The sequence below is a fragment of the Pipra filicauda genome, unplaced genomic scaffold (genome assembly GCF_003945595.2).
Source record: "Pipra filicauda isolate LSUMZ 115617 unplaced genomic scaffold, ASM394559v2 scaffold380_size693359_pilon, whole genome shotgun sequence".
In the NCBI taxonomy this organism is placed as follows: domain Eukaryota; kingdom Metazoa; phylum Chordata; class Aves; order Passeriformes; family Pipridae; genus Pipra; species Pipra filicauda.
Genome location: NW_024104510.1, coordinates 400,511 through 415,484, shown reverse-complemented (window position 1 = coordinate 415,484; position 14,974 = coordinate 400,511). Strand labels below are relative to the sequence as shown.

Here is a 14,974-nt window from a genome sequence, read left to right as displayed (position 1 = left end):
AGCACCATGATGCATATCTATCTCAGAATCATGTCTGGATTAAAAACTTCCTGCAGAGCTAATGTCAGCTCAAGCTTCAGGTCACTGCCACCAGATAAATCAGGTTAGAGATCAAAACCAGCACGCAGGTACGAGGGACCTTGCAGCTATCAAACAGGATAATCTGTAGCACAATTTTTTTATGACTGTGCACTCCTAATGACATGTACAAGCAGGGAATGGTTTTGCTCTGGAATAAACTTGCTGGTTTGCCTGGTTCAGGTGAAAATTTCAGTATAAGACACTATGCAAAAGTAACTGGTCAGATCCAGATAATGTCACTTGAGTTATGTGGGGAATGAATTGGCCCTGTATGTCTGAGATCTGAGTTAACATAAAAGCTACAAGTTATTCCTAAATTGTTTTCATTAGAAAATCCTGCATAAAAAGGCACTTGTTAGAATAATTCTTTCTGTTATTTTGATCATAAATTACATATATAAATTATAAATCTAGCTATGATTTGGTATGACTCATGCCACTGACTTTTTAATTAACTAAGGAGTCATCATCCTTGGCAAACTATTCAGTTGCATAGGTGTGTGTAACACAATAATTGAATATAAAGGCTTGTTTTTGTCCGTTTATTGATGTCAAGGGAAAACAGTGCAGTTATGAAAGTGGAATAAACTGCAAAGATTCCTTCAGTTCCTGCAGGATTATTAGAACAAATGGCTTTCCATTCCAGTTTTTATGAATGTATAGTTTTCTGAAAGCTTTATAGTACTTCAGGGAATGGAAATGGCAGGCAGTAAATGATACAGGACCGCTTGGGTTATTGGGAAATAGAAGAATGGGTTTTATCTGGAAAGGTGAGATTTACTGTTCTGCTTTATTTCATGTAAATGTTTGAGAAGGAATCAGATGCAGTGATTTGTACCTTACTTTGGTCATGGAAGTAGCATGAGACACTTGCTCAGTAATTCTTTGTGCTGATGCTTCTGCAGTGGGCAGTGTTGCGACACCTTTTCCCTGCAGCAGCAAGTGGGGTCAAAGCTTTGCTGTCCTCTGCGCTTCATTGGCAGCAAAGAGGTGACCCCAGAATTCAGGGGTGGTTTGTCTCTCCTGGTCAGTGAAGGCATCAGATGTATTTTCCTACATCAGCTTGATAAACAACACTGGTTTTTTTTGAATGAGTTTGTCTAAACAGTTCTCACAGTGTTAAGAGAGCTCTGCTGGAAAAGACTGTTTAATAAACACACAACCCCTTTTTTTTTCTTCTTTTTCTGTGTAGAAAGCAGAAATATGGCAACAAAGGAAAAGCTTCAGTGCTTGAAAGATTTCCACAAGGACATCCTCAAACCTTCCCCCGGCAAGAGCCCGGGGACACGGCCTGAGGATGAGGCAGAAGGGAAGCCGCCCCAGCGGGAGAAGTGGGCGAGCAAGATTGACTTTCTGCTGTCTGTGGCAGGTGGATTTATTGGTTTAGGCAATGTCTGGCGGTTTCCGTATCTCTGCTACAAAAATGGCGGAGGTGAGTATTTATTTTGTTCTCAGGAATCAATCTGTCTGCCTTGTGCTTGCTGTTTTTCAGTGCCTTCATCCAGTTTTTAGTAAGAATAGTCATACACCTGGTTTCTGCCTTCCTCACCGGTCTTCAGGAGAGATTGTTTTATTACTTGATAGTTTTTATTAAAACTTCATTAGGGAAAAACAACAGCAATTTAAAATGTTGTACTAATGAACCTTTTCTGCTGCAACTGAGTCTGAGTTTTAACCAAAAGATAGACTATCAATATAGACCAGTAGGATTTCAGACCAGGGGATTTCAGAGCAAGAGCATTCTGAGCCACATGAAACTGTTTGGTGCCTAACAATCTGGCATTGTTATTGCAGATTTTCACTTTAAAGAGGTAAGAAAATGCCCTTTCCAACAAATACCCATTCTTTTTGCAGAGAATATGAGCAAAAATACCCCAGAATAAAATTATTGTATAATGGTATTAAAGTATCAAGTATGTTTCTTTGTTTATATATGCCTGTTCCCACTTTTTAGATGACTTTCTGTAAGTTCACTCACTTCATCTCAACTTTGTGCTATTGTATTTTCTCAACAGGTGCATTTCTTATACCTTATTTCATTTTCCTGTTTGGGGGAGGTCTTCCTGTGTTTTTCCTGGAGGTGGTGCTAGGACAGTATACCTCTGAAGGTGGAATTACATGCTGGGAAAAGATCTGCCCTATTTTCACTGGTTAGTACATCTTATTGTGCTTTGCTGCTTAAAGAACCTCTGTAGACCATATGAAACTACACCATTCCCCTCATGGCCATTAATTCAGCTATTTGCTCTTGTAATTTAGGGTATGATATTGGTTCCTGGAAAGGTAGAAGTCAGAGAGTCTGAAGGACAAAGTGAGATATTGATTTTGATGCTATCATGTTGTTAACTGACAGAACTGCCAGTAAGCAAGAAAGAAATTGCATATTATGCCTTTTAAAGGCAATTGCACATTTTGTTTACAGGTGTCAGAGAAAGTGTTGCCTTGGAAAGCTGGATGGCATTAATGAAACCGTCTTTGAAATGTTATTTTGGTCTGGAAATCAAAATCCCCCTGCCATATGAAAGCTGATCATTGACATCATCCCTCTGCTACTGATGCAGCCAAAACCTGGACTGCATTTTTGGAAAAGGACTTTAGTCATAACTGAGCAGCTCCTGGCAAACAGGAGTGTTGTTACCGAAGGGCCTTTGCCTGACTCACCGCTCATGGGAACAATACAGAGGCTGCTCTGGAAGTAAACTAGAATGAAAAATGAAAGACAGATTAGAAAAATGAGCAAGGATGCCTATCTTATGTGTAGATTGCCCTTTGCAGTCAGACAGCACAGGCAGAATCCTTTGGAGTAACTACACTAAACATGTGGCACTGTTCAAATCCCGTTTGGAAAGAGTGGGCACTGGTGTGTCTCTAGTTCTGCCACTGTTGCTGTTCCAGGCATCTCTCTCCCTTATTTCACCCCAGGCAGAAGTGGAGGTTTTCTCTGGGGCTCACACTCCCACCTAGTAGTCAGAACACTGCTGAAGCTGATGTAATTGTGCTTCTTTAGCTTAATTTTATTCCTCCTCCTCCCACTGTTATGAAGCCCTTTTTTTTTTTTTTTAAGAGGAGGGAATGTTCCTTATTTAAATAGCAATCTCCCAGGCATCCGTAAAGAGAAAGTGTAGCTAATGTGACTAGCTGTATATCCTGAAGGAAATGCAAATGTACAGAATAAATAGCACTTGCTTTGCTTGTTTCCACCTGGCATAAAAATAATCTCTGGTGGTAAAGACTCCTGCTACCACAGGGTTTTAAACTGTAAACTAGGAGGCAGGTATCCCAAGTGCTGGAATAGCTGTCAGAGTGATGTGAAAGGGAACCTCATAGGTTCTTGTAAGAGACTGCTCTAAGTTTTTTAAGGAAATCCTTTTTTTTTTTGCCTGTAAGTGGCGAACTTTGTAAGCAGAGATTGATCCAGTTAAGAGCCACAAATAAAATGCTTCCTTTACACAAGTGAAATTGGGGCAGAAACAACGGCTTTCCCATTGATTCCTTCAAAATTTTCCTTGTTAACTCATTCAAGGACTGTCTTTGTTTTTGGGGGTTTTTTTGCACACAGACTGAGCCCAGCCAGTACATGACTGAGTAGTGCAGGGGCTGCCCAGCTGAGCTGCTGCCAAGGAAGCTGTTTGGGGGACAGTGTGACAAGAATAAGGTTGCCCACGTAGGCACCTAAGTGAGATGGTGTAAATCCCAGATGACCAAAGCATGATGCCTTGAATTCCTTCTACTAGAACTTGAAATAGCTGGTTTAGTGTTACATTGGGTAGACATCCTGCAGACCTCCCTTCAATGTCAGCAAAACATGGCCAGAAACTCATCCTTGAGTAACAGAGATGGTGCTGGGTCAGTGCTTACGTGTGATTGAGTTGTTTCCATCAGGAGTATGGTAGAGCAGGATACAAGTCCGTGATGCAGTGGGAATAGCAGCAGCTCCACGAGATCACAAGGTGCCCTAGGAAGAAGCAGCTGTCCACGTCTGCATGTTTTTCTTTTCTCTCTCCTTCTCGCCAGGAATTGGTTATGCTTCCATAGTGATTGTGTCCCTTCTGAACGTGTACTACATTGTGATCCTGGCCTGGGGACTCTACTACCTGTTCCAGTCGTTCCAGAGCGTCCTGCCATGGGCCCACTGCCACCAGAAGTGGAACACGCCAACCTGCGTGGAAGACACTCTCAGGAAGAACAAAACACTTTGGATATCACTGAATGCCACTAACTTCACCTCTCCTGTCACAGAGTTCTGGGAGTAAGTACCCCCCTCTTTGTGGTGTCTTTGGCGAGCTTTGGTGGCATGCCAGGGCCTGAGATTTTAGGGAAGCCTAGTGGGGAGTGTTAGATAGGAAAATTGCTCTGGATTTAAGTCTGGGAGTGGTGGAGGGAGGTGTTAGATTGTAACTGTCTTCATCCTAGAGCATACAGGGAGCCCTAAAAGCTCAGTGCAGCTTCTGGTTTGGAAGAAAACTTGTTTCCTTCTTGGCTGGGATTCTCTGAGTGCAGCAGGAGAACAGAAATAAGTCACTGCAGATGCCCTGATAGCAGAAGTTACTATGGAAACAGTGACAAATCATCACCTTTGTGGTTGCCTCTTCCCCAACTGTTAGCATTTGCAGTACACTTTGTGAAACTATAACACTTCTCAGTCTGATAATACAGCAAGGCTTTGAGCTCAGTAATAAATCTGACAGAGGTGGTGAACGTTGTTTGTCCTGTACTGCAGGTTTCTCAGGTCATCTTCATTACATCATTTTTCTCTGCAGTCTCTGAGGAGACTGGTTTGCCAGATGCCTGAATTTCATCAGTCCTAAGCTTCTTATTCTCATTTCTCTTTTATTTTTCAAGTTTTAAATCATATTGCATAACGTGATCTCTGAACAGGCATGACCTCAAATGTCTGTGTGTTTACATAAGTGTCAAAACATAGCAGCAGAGGAAGACACCTGTAGGGAAACTTAAATCCAAATGATCTACAAATACCTTAGCAATAATTTATTTTTTGGGGAGGGGCTTGCTCATGTAGTTACTTAAGAGTAGAATTAGTTTCTGGCCCAGCTTGGCTTTTTCAGCATGTTTAAAGTCCAGTTTTGTCCCTGATCAACTTGTACCTACTTCTCTATTTTTAAAAATAAGCATTAGCCAAAGCCCCAGCAGGAATGGTGTTCATGCTGAAGATATTTGGCATGCATTAGGTTTAGAAAAAATAGTCTTATGAACTATGCTAAAATTTGTAACACAAGAGTCAAAATACAAAGGGCAGATTGGATCTTGGATCAGCAGTTTGTCAAAAGGCACTGGTGGCTGGTGTGAGGGATGGGGTTCAGGCTGTAAGAGCAGTCATTTTTATTGTGAGAACTTTGTTTCCATGTTAAGGGACAGGTTTTTTCCCAGGTGACTTCCTCCCTTGTAAATATGGAGAAAGTCGGAAAATGTTTAGTAAATCGTACGTGTGGGTATTTTAGGGGAACTTGAAGGCAAGTTGCAGTAGAAGAGGAAACAACTCTTTCTCTGTTGGACACTCCCACAGTGTCTTTGGGGGACTGAAGACCTTGAATCCAAATGACTGGCTGGCTTGGTAGGATGTTCAAAGGTCTCCTCAAGGCCTCCAGGGGAAGCAGAGATCCACAGCATTGCTCCTGAAATAATTGCTCCCCCAGGACGTCCAAAGCACTGCATTCGTCATCAGTTTTGTGCAGTAATTTTGCCGACAGGTTCTCTTGTACCTGGGGGCAGCCACGAGCTTGGCAGCCTCCTGAAGTGGCCACAGGATTGTCCTGCTACTCTGAAAAGTTTCTTTTCATGGAATGCACAGATTTGCAGGCTGAGTTGTCTCCCTGGGGCCCCATGTTCACTTCGGGAGACTGAAGATGCCATAGCAGAAAGGAATAGGGCTGGGAGTGGGGAAAGGAATTGTAAAAGAAAGAGTGAGGGCTCCAGAGGAACACCAGAACTCTCCGTGGGTAACAACACCGCGGGTATGCAATGAAGGGTGTTATGTCAAGGTAGCCTCTCCATGGGCTGGAGAAACAATGTCCCCACAGGGGAGCATGTTAGAGGTGGAGCTTTTAGTTAACTTTCCTCTAAGAGAAAGTCTCGTTAGAAAGGTTGTTTTTGGAAAACTCCTCTGCAAGCTGAACAAAATCCTCCTGTACCCACAGCCTGATGTAGTCAGGTTGGAGGTGCCTGACTTTGATTTGGATGATGAATCCTTGATCCTCACAGCACTTCCCTTTCCTCCATCGTGCCCTCACTGTGTCTGTAGCACAGTTGGAGCAAAGGTTGCTCAGTGATTCGTACTCTCTTTGCACTTTGCAGCCACTTTAACTTGTGTCCTCAAATAACAATTTTAAACATTGTGAGCTGAACTCTTCCCTGGAGTCACACTAGGGAGGAGTTTGGCTCCATAATCCTACTAGTACAGACATACTGCCCATAACTCACTGTTTCATCATGGGCAAAACTGTCCTTAACAGAATGAGCTGCCTTCAGCAGTCATGGCACTTGGAGAAGTATTAAAAATAGCTGTTCTCTCTGCATAAATAACTATTGGTGTCTTAAAGTAAGGGCAGAGATCACGCAGCACTGTTGTAATCGAAGTAGCATAGCTTTTACATGGTGTAAGCATTTAATATCCCCATTTTTTTCCCAACCATGCTACTATTCTTTATAGTTCTGAAATTAAAAATAATTTTAAGAACTTTCAGGTCACTTGCCATTATAGACAATGCTGGCTACCAGCCAGCTACCCACATCGAAAGGACAGGTAAATAATTAGTCTTTAACTGAAGATATCCATCTGCTTTGTGGCACGATTAATTTCAGTTTAATTCAGGGGTTTGTGAGTATTTGGTTTCTGAAACCCAATGCCATTTTTATTGTGGGACATTTATATAGTGTCTTCATCAGTATTGCTTTGTAAAACTAATGCTGCCAGGATATAATTGACCACATTGATGCATTAACCTCTTCATGTTGAACTTCTCAGCCTGGCTGGATGTATAGTACAGCCTGACATTTCAGTTCATTTCAATTAATGTTCTGTGCAAATCACATGCTTGCTTGAGCAGCAATAAAAGGGGGTTAAGCAAATCAGGCTTTATATTAGGAGACTTACCTCTTGGTATCACATGCTTCAGGTTTATTTCTGAAGATTTTATTTTAAAGTCCAAAACCTTAAGGGCTTACACACATATTAATACATAAGGGATAAGTGTAATGGGGTAATTATAGTTGAACAAAACCTCTGATTGTCTGGTGCTGGCCAAGTGTTTATAAATATTTGGTAATCAGCAGACTTTATTCGTCCAAATCCCAAGAAAGCCCATCACATGCTAACAGCATGTAATCTTAAAAGGAACAACACAAAAAACTAAACAAAATCTAGAGCAGCTGTCTCTGCCTTTGAGGGCAAACTTGAGAGTTTTAAAAATTGTTTCATTTTCTCCTTTTAATAGTCTTCTCTACAACTACTTCAGGGTTAATTATTCTTGTCCATCCAATGTGAAAGAGTGCTTCACCTTTCCTGGTTCGAAAGGTCCTGTCTGCATTCACTTGATTAATGAGCTGGAATATCCTTCAAGGGTTGCATAACTCTCTTCATTTTGTTTTTGTTTATATTCTAGAGCCAGTTACAGCTCCTATTATGTTTCCATATTGCACACCAGTAGAGCATATTAGTGTATGAACAAGGGTCAAGAGCTCATGTTTACAACAAACTCAGCCCCAGCCTGTTGTCCCATTGATTATATATGAGTGACAGTTAATGACAGCATCAGGACTATAAATTAGAATTAATAACAACTCTATGCGTAAATGGTGTGAAGGTAGTTGAGTGGGCTTGGCTGAATCTCAGCAGCAGTGGGTTATATAACAAAACTAAAGAGGTATCAGCACAGCCCAGCTCATGCTCCTTCCTGAGCTTGAGTTTACAGGGTATCACAAAACCGGGTTGAATTCCCCTTCTGTGAAAATACGTTGGCTTAGAACTCATGGAACAGTTCTAATGCTGAGGCTCCCCTGGTAATTCTGAGCAGATTCCTTGAGGTATTTGGTCTTTGTGAGATGGGATTACCCTGGACAGAGAAAGCCAGCACATCACTTAGGGTGCTTGCTGCCTCACCATAGAAAAGTAAGATATCTGGCTCTCAGTAACCCACTGGGGTGCCCTCCAAAAAATCTTGAAAGAATTCCTGGAGAAAACTCTAGGAGAGAATGACCACTTGCTTTTAGTTCCCTAATAAAAAGCAAAGAAGTCTTAACTGAATGCATTAGTAGGGCTCCCTATTCCAAAAGGCATTTGCAGTTAATTATTCGCAGTTTCCCGAGACCCAGCTCTATAGGTTGCCTTTTTAATATGAACTGCCACTTCGATTGGAAAATTGCCATTTATTTTTAAAAAAGCCACAGAAGATTGCAGCTGAACTTTGTCATCTTATAAATGTATTTTCTTCTTTTGTATACGCACAGCGGGTTTTTCCTTTGTTTCTTTAGGTTCAGGTGAAGCAGGACTGCAACTTTATGCCAAATATTCATTACCAAGGGGTTTCTCATAACTGTTGAATAGCTGTGCTGATTAGGGCAGACTTACCCTGTCTGGTGCCATTAGTCCTTTTCCATAACAAAATACACATACGTTCAGAGAGAATAATGCATTTGGTGTGAGAACACAGTCACAGGTAATCCAAGTGAGTTTGGCAGACAGAGATGCAAAAACAGATGGGTGAGGGTTTGAGTCCCATTAAACTGGTCGATCCAGGGCTTTTCCAAAAACTAATTGCAAATTTTCCATTGGTGACTTCATTTACTATTTCCATGGTAATAGCAAAAAAAAAAAAAAAATTTAATTCAGAGGAAAACCAAACCACAGTGGTTTGTCTTGTACTGGATCCACACGCAAAGCTGTGCACGCCACACATGGACCTGACCCTGGTGCAGCAGCTGGACTGTTCTGTGCTCTGCTCTCCGTGACTATGGTGAAGGAAAGTGCCTGATTTTTTTAGCTGCCTAAAAATAAAACTAAATTAACAATTTCTTAGGTAGCAAATTCACTTCTGTAGTCTTGGGGCAAAGCATTTTTCTTGTAATTGAGGTCAAACTACTCTTTGACTGAAAAACACCTTGCAGAAATTCTTCAGAGTTTAGAAGGTTCATTTGCAAAGGAGTTTTAGCTCAATGAACAGTAAGAAACAGTTTGTTCTTTCTTATGTATTTGACAAATGAAGCAAGTGTTAGTACAACAATGTCTGTCCAGTGTGTGAGAACAAGTTTAAAAAAACAGTTTTAAATCACTATTTAATGAAAAGCCATGGCAATTTCCAGAAGAGAGAAACCTAACTGGGTATTCCCCCTCAGGACCAGAGTATTTCAATGGTCAGATGTTGTTCCCTTAAGACACAGCTTAGGAATTTCTTTTTATTAAGCTAAGTGACAGAATAAAGTTTCCCAAATATTTAGTGGTAGCTAAACAAGACCCCGTGTCGGGGGTTCTGAGGGCAGGTGGTGGCGCCCAGGCAGTGTTTGTGGGGGGGGGGCCCCCAAGGGGAGAGTAGATAATGGCTCCAGCCTTCACCCTGCAAAGCTGCGGGGCGGGAGTGTTCCCTGCGCTGCTTCTTCCTGTCCTCCTTGTGGCAGCCTTGCTAATGAACTGAAAAGGAGGAGAAACATGAGGCTACAGGCCAGCTGCAAGTGTCCATGATGGAGACATGGTGTGTGCTGCTGCTGGGTGGCTTCAGGGCTGGGGTGAGTTGCGACACTGGGCTGAGGTGGTCTTGGACCATCAAGGAAGCAAATACTTTCTTATCTCATATTGAGGTGGTCAAAGGCTGCTAAAAAGAGCTTAAATTTTAAAACATTGTGGAATATATTGAACAAGAGAGTCCCACAGGCATAGGGGAGATGTAGGGTTGCAAAGCACAGCTTTTCTCACATAAGCCACACTGACTTAGCAAGCAGTGTTCCAAGGTCAGAGATCTGCCTGCGCATCGGCTGCCCTGCACACCCTCCTGTGCTCTCAGCCAGCACAACCAGAGTCTGCATAAGCTGAGCCCCTGCATCTCTCTCTTGTTTTGTTTCCTTTCAGGCGCAATGTACTGAGCTTGTCCTCGGGAATTGAAGATATTGGTATTATCAAGTGGGATCTAGCACTGTGTCTCCTCCTAGTCTGGGTGATATGTTTCTTCTGCATTTGGAAAGGAGTCAAATCCACTGGGAAAGTAAGTCCTCTTTTACCCTTTCTATAATCATTGCAGTTAGCAGATGTTAGGAATACTAAGTAATGCTGTTCTTGAAGATATTCACCATTTCCTGGAGAATTATGTGTTTTTGTACTGAATAAGAGGGAAATTCAGATTCAACTTTCAATCTGAAAGTCGTTACTAGTGCCCAAAATGCCTGTGAGTCAAGTAGCCATTACTGGAATGGCATCAAGAGGCAGATACAAATGTGGTTTGAGTACCACTTTGCCTCTCACAGGACAAGTGTCCCACTGATGCATGCCATGAGCATGGAAGGTCTTAGGCTTGTGGTGGAGGCTGCTTGGCCTGTCTGTGTTCTCACACCAGTCAAGTTCATTCTCAGTGCAGGGGGAGGGATGTTAACATAGCTGTGGTAGGGGTGTTCTAAGTCAGTGGAAGCTGTTGGATGCATGGCATTTTTGAAATGCCACTCGCTTATGGAAGAGCTGTGTGTAGACGCAGAAGACTAAACTTAGGTACTCCTTTAGAAGCACCGTCATTAACAGAGATCCTCGATAGCTTGTGGCTTTAGTCCCATCGCGTGCTCTTCAGAATCATGTTTTCCTTAAAGGATAACAGTTACATCATTCCTGAACCTCATCCCACTCCAGTTGAAGAAACAAATTGCAGCAGACCTTGGCCAGTCACTTAGCATGAAGCATGATGTTATTGCCCCTTGCGTTCAGTAGTGGTTTTATACCTATTTTCGTGAGAAAAGGCTTTTGAAGCCATTGTGTTTGTGTGATTCTTAGCTTTCAAACCTGTTGCTTGAGGCAGTGTTCAGATAAGTCTGACAGAGGGAGAGGGATCTCAAGATACCAAGTTCCCCCATGTTTCTTTTTAGCTAGGTGGAAGGGAGTTGACCCCATTAGTGCCCTTCCTGAGAAAAAGGACACAGTGTGAATTTATCTTTTACCAGTCCCTAGAGAAGTCAGGAGGATAAATTGCAAGTGCCCCAACTGCAAAAAGAGCCTCGTGTAAGAGTTTTAGCTTGTTGCATACTGCAAAATCAACCAGGAGACAAAACTCCATCGGAAACCAGATCTTATCAGTTCCACTGTTAATTAAACTTCTTGCTTTACTGTAGTATCTATCTTGCTTTCTGTGATTTTTATCCTGAAGCCTTCTTAAAAGGCTAGTGCCTTACCCTGGATTCCTGCCACCTTTGCCCCAAAAAACAGCTTCCACGCCTCTAAAGCACACGTTGGAAAAAACGTTTGCTTCTCTGTTCCCTCTGATTGATGTGACCCCATGAGGTGATTGTGTAAGTTTTATAGTAAAGGTGAATGCAGTAAACGTCCCACAGCAGCCAAGTGGAAGCACACATTTCTTTAGCACCTTTGGCAAGCCTGGTGTCTGCTCTGTAAAGGTTACGGTAGCACAGAGAGACATCCCACGCTCCCTATGGTACACTATTTCCAGTCCCTGTGAGGATAACAGGTTGAAAAAAGGTCTGTTAAAATCAGTTATATAAAAATCTGTGTTCTCTGGAAATCCTGCGAAATGGTCTCTTTTCTAAAACAAGGCAGTTGGTAGGAATTCACTCCCCGCTCTCCGTGGCGTCTGAGCTCGTGCGAGTGTGGAGCCAAAGCCCAACAAAACCATTGGAAAGTCTCTGGTTGACTCCATTAACTTTGGGGTCAAACAAAAGTAAACTGTAAATTCTAATGGAGGACTTGAATTATTTGAGAAGTCAAGTTTACTTTAGTAGATGGTTGTTTATAGCACTTCCCTGCTTTCCAGTGTGTTAATGGCTCTTTGGAGAGCAGGGCAGGGGGATTGGACAAGTAAACATGAAATCATGGTGAAAAATAATAGTTGTGCTTATGCTTTGGATAAAGTGCTTGATCTTAAAAATTCCTGCGGCATTGCAAGAGAATCTCTACCCACAATGCAAAGGCCTCTCTGTGAGTGTTGTTTACTCCGTTCCTGAAAATATGTCAAGGCATATATTTTTGGAAGAAAACTTTGACTTTTCATAGGCCTGATTTATGTTAGAAAAAATCAGAAAGTGCAGAAATCCCCCTTTTTATCTTCTGGTTTCGGTGAAACTAGGCTAATGTGTAATGCATATTATTTGTCAGTGGAAAATATACAGAAAATTCAGGGATAGAATTAAAAAGGACATGTATGAAAAGATTTCCTTTCATTCTGTGAAATCAGTCCAGCTCTGTGAATTATTATGGCAATGCAGGCTTTGAGTTCTCCTTGTTATTCTCAGAGGACACACTTAAGAAGAAAAATGGAGCATCTCGGGAGCTTTGCAGTAGTTAAGCAAATTCTGGAAAACAAAAATGCATTCTAACTCGTGGCAGCAAACTGTAATTACCTGGGGGAATCATCCTGACTCCAAGAAAAATGTCCTTTCTTGGACAGTAGTGATTCTTGACTGTAACACAGTGGTTATATAAAAAATGAGAGAAAGCACTGATGAGCAAAGAAAGCAAACTGTTAGAGGTCAAAAAGTGTGGGTCTAAAGATAGAACTGTCCAAATGCAAGCTCAATTAACCCTCGTGCTGGAGATGAAAGCAAAGGGCTCTTTCATCAAATGAATGAGGAGATAACAAGAAGAGAAGAAGTAGGCTGTTATTCAAAGAGAGTGGGAATAGAGGTTAAAGATAATGAAGACATATTCTCAAACTGGATGAATAGAGCCTTAGTTTCCAATAATGATGTTGCTGAATAGGCAGCAAGGGCAAGATGAAGTTATGGGACTGGAAATTACTGCTGTTGAGGCTGATGCCAACCTGAAGGGCCTCTTGTGTTCAAGATGATGGGAAGGGAGACATGGGAGCATGGACTAAATTACCTTAATCTCTGGTGAAGTTGCCTGTAGGAGCAGTAGTGGGGCCTCACAGCAAGGTCAGAGGTAGCAGCAGAGCTTGCGAAACAGGTTGCGGTTTGTAAGTTTTAAAGTTCCAATAAAGAATGAGGTAATGTTTCAGGCACCCTCAGTGAGGAAACCTCTTCACTTCCCTGGCAGAGGTGCGCTTGTCATGTGAGGAGAACAAACAGGGCAAAGGCAGAATTTGAACAAAAGTCATGAGTTGTATAAAATCGTGCTTGTCCTCTGCCTGAGTGACATGACCACTGACTGGGGGGCTCTGGAGGTGTTCATGTGTTGCCTTTAGGCCTAAGGCAGTAAAGTGGTAAAAAACATTAAAAGTACATGCAGAAACTCAGGTTGGGTCCTTTTTAGATATGAGGGGGCTTTGAATTTTCCTCATTAGAGCTCTCTTGGTTTTGGAGGTGTAGCTTTGGCTGCCCCAGGCTAACCATACTTTCGGGGGTTTTTTTCTTTTTTTTTATTTCCAGGTAGTGTACATCACTGCCACCTTCCCATTCATCATGCTCCTTGTTCTACTCATCCGTGGCGTGACCCTGCCTGGAGCTGCAGAAGGCATCAAGTTTTATCTTTACCCTGATATCTCACGGTTAGCTGACCCACAGGTACAGAACCAGGAGCAGGGAGTGGGACAATTTCCTACGCAAAGGGGGATGGTGGAGGGTGACGGTGGTGATGTAATGGCAATAGACTTTTTTCCATGGTCTTTAGAGGTCCAAATATAGCATGAACACTAATGCTGGGTTATATTTTCCAGAGATCTGCTTGAGAAGGTCACTGTTAAATGTGTTAATGCATCTTTCCATGTGTATGTATGTGTGTGTATGCGTGTGTATTTTTTTTGTGTCAAAGGACTCTGAGGCTGTAGACTCTGTCCCGTTATACAATCTCAGCTTTCTTGTTGGTAAGGTAAGGGAGATGCATTTTTTTAATGAGGATAGTCTTTAGTTTCAAAGGAGAGACACATGAACTTCACAGATGGAACAACAAGCGACAACTGTGAGTACCAGTGTCACTTACCTCCCACTGCTCAATAGGAGGAGATTGGGAGAGAGGTGGATGGAATTACAGAAGAATGAAAACCCATGGAAAGGTGAAGAAAATGCTTTCTGAGGCACAGGAACTACCATTTGCTTACCCCTTGCTAGTGGGAGCCAGGCTTACTCTTACTGTATAGATAGAAATTCCTGTCTGTGCTGACTTGAGTGCAAGTGTGGGACACTCGAGCAGACCAGCATCATTTCAGCCAATAGTGTTCACATGAGAAATGAAAAAAAAAAGCAATACCCTCCTCCAAAAAACCAAAAACAAGGGATCTTTGAAAATAACAAAATGTTGGTCGCAGTGATAGGAAATAACATCTGTCTTTGCTATTTCTTTCTATTGAGTAATTGGTAAAAATAGAACTCCAGTGATAGTTAAATAACCGAAGTAGAAAAAGTGTAATGAAAGGAAACGCTGTGAAAATTAGGTGCATTCTCTAGTCTTGCCCTCTTTTACAAGACACCTTTTTCACAGGAGACATTGTATTTTATGAATTAATCTTCTTTTATGGGACTCTATCACTTTTATGATCTACTGTTAGCCCTAACCGGAGTATCAGCTGATAATGGAGAAGAGATTGATGTGAGCTGACAGACCCCCTCCCACAGTCTAGCAAAAACATCACTCCAAGGAGACACTAGTCAGCAAGGTGCTGGAAAGCAGTGGTGGGAGGGAGAAGGTAATGGTCCTCAGTCTTCACTCTCACTTACTCAGACTCCTGGGTGGTTTTTACTGGTGTTTGCAGATTTGCATTAGCAGAAAGAGGAGAACAGA

At 42.1% G+C, this 14,974-nt stretch overlaps 1 protein-coding gene across 4 annotated transcripts in view; it reads left to right on the top strand.

The window, feature by feature from the left end:
- SLC6A6 (solute carrier family 6 member 6) overlaps positions 1-14,974 on the top strand; it is an 87,114-nt gene that overhangs the window by 58,712 nt on the left and 13,428 nt on the right. For all 4 annotated transcript variants that reach the window (XM_027713835.2, XM_039384860.1, XM_027713831.2 and 1 more), the window contains 5 exons: positions 1,274-1,513; positions 2,097-2,231; positions 4,096-4,330; positions 10,157-10,289; positions 13,627-13,761. In XM_027713835.2, coding sequence (XP_027569636.1) covers positions 1,285-1,513; positions 2,097-2,231; positions 4,096-4,330; positions 10,157-10,289; positions 13,627-13,761 — 867 coding nt within the window. In that variant the 5' untranslated portion in view covers positions 1,274-1,284. The remainder of the gene's footprint in view (positions 1-1,273; positions 1,514-2,096; positions 2,232-4,095; positions 4,331-10,156; positions 10,290-13,626; positions 13,762-14,974) is intronic.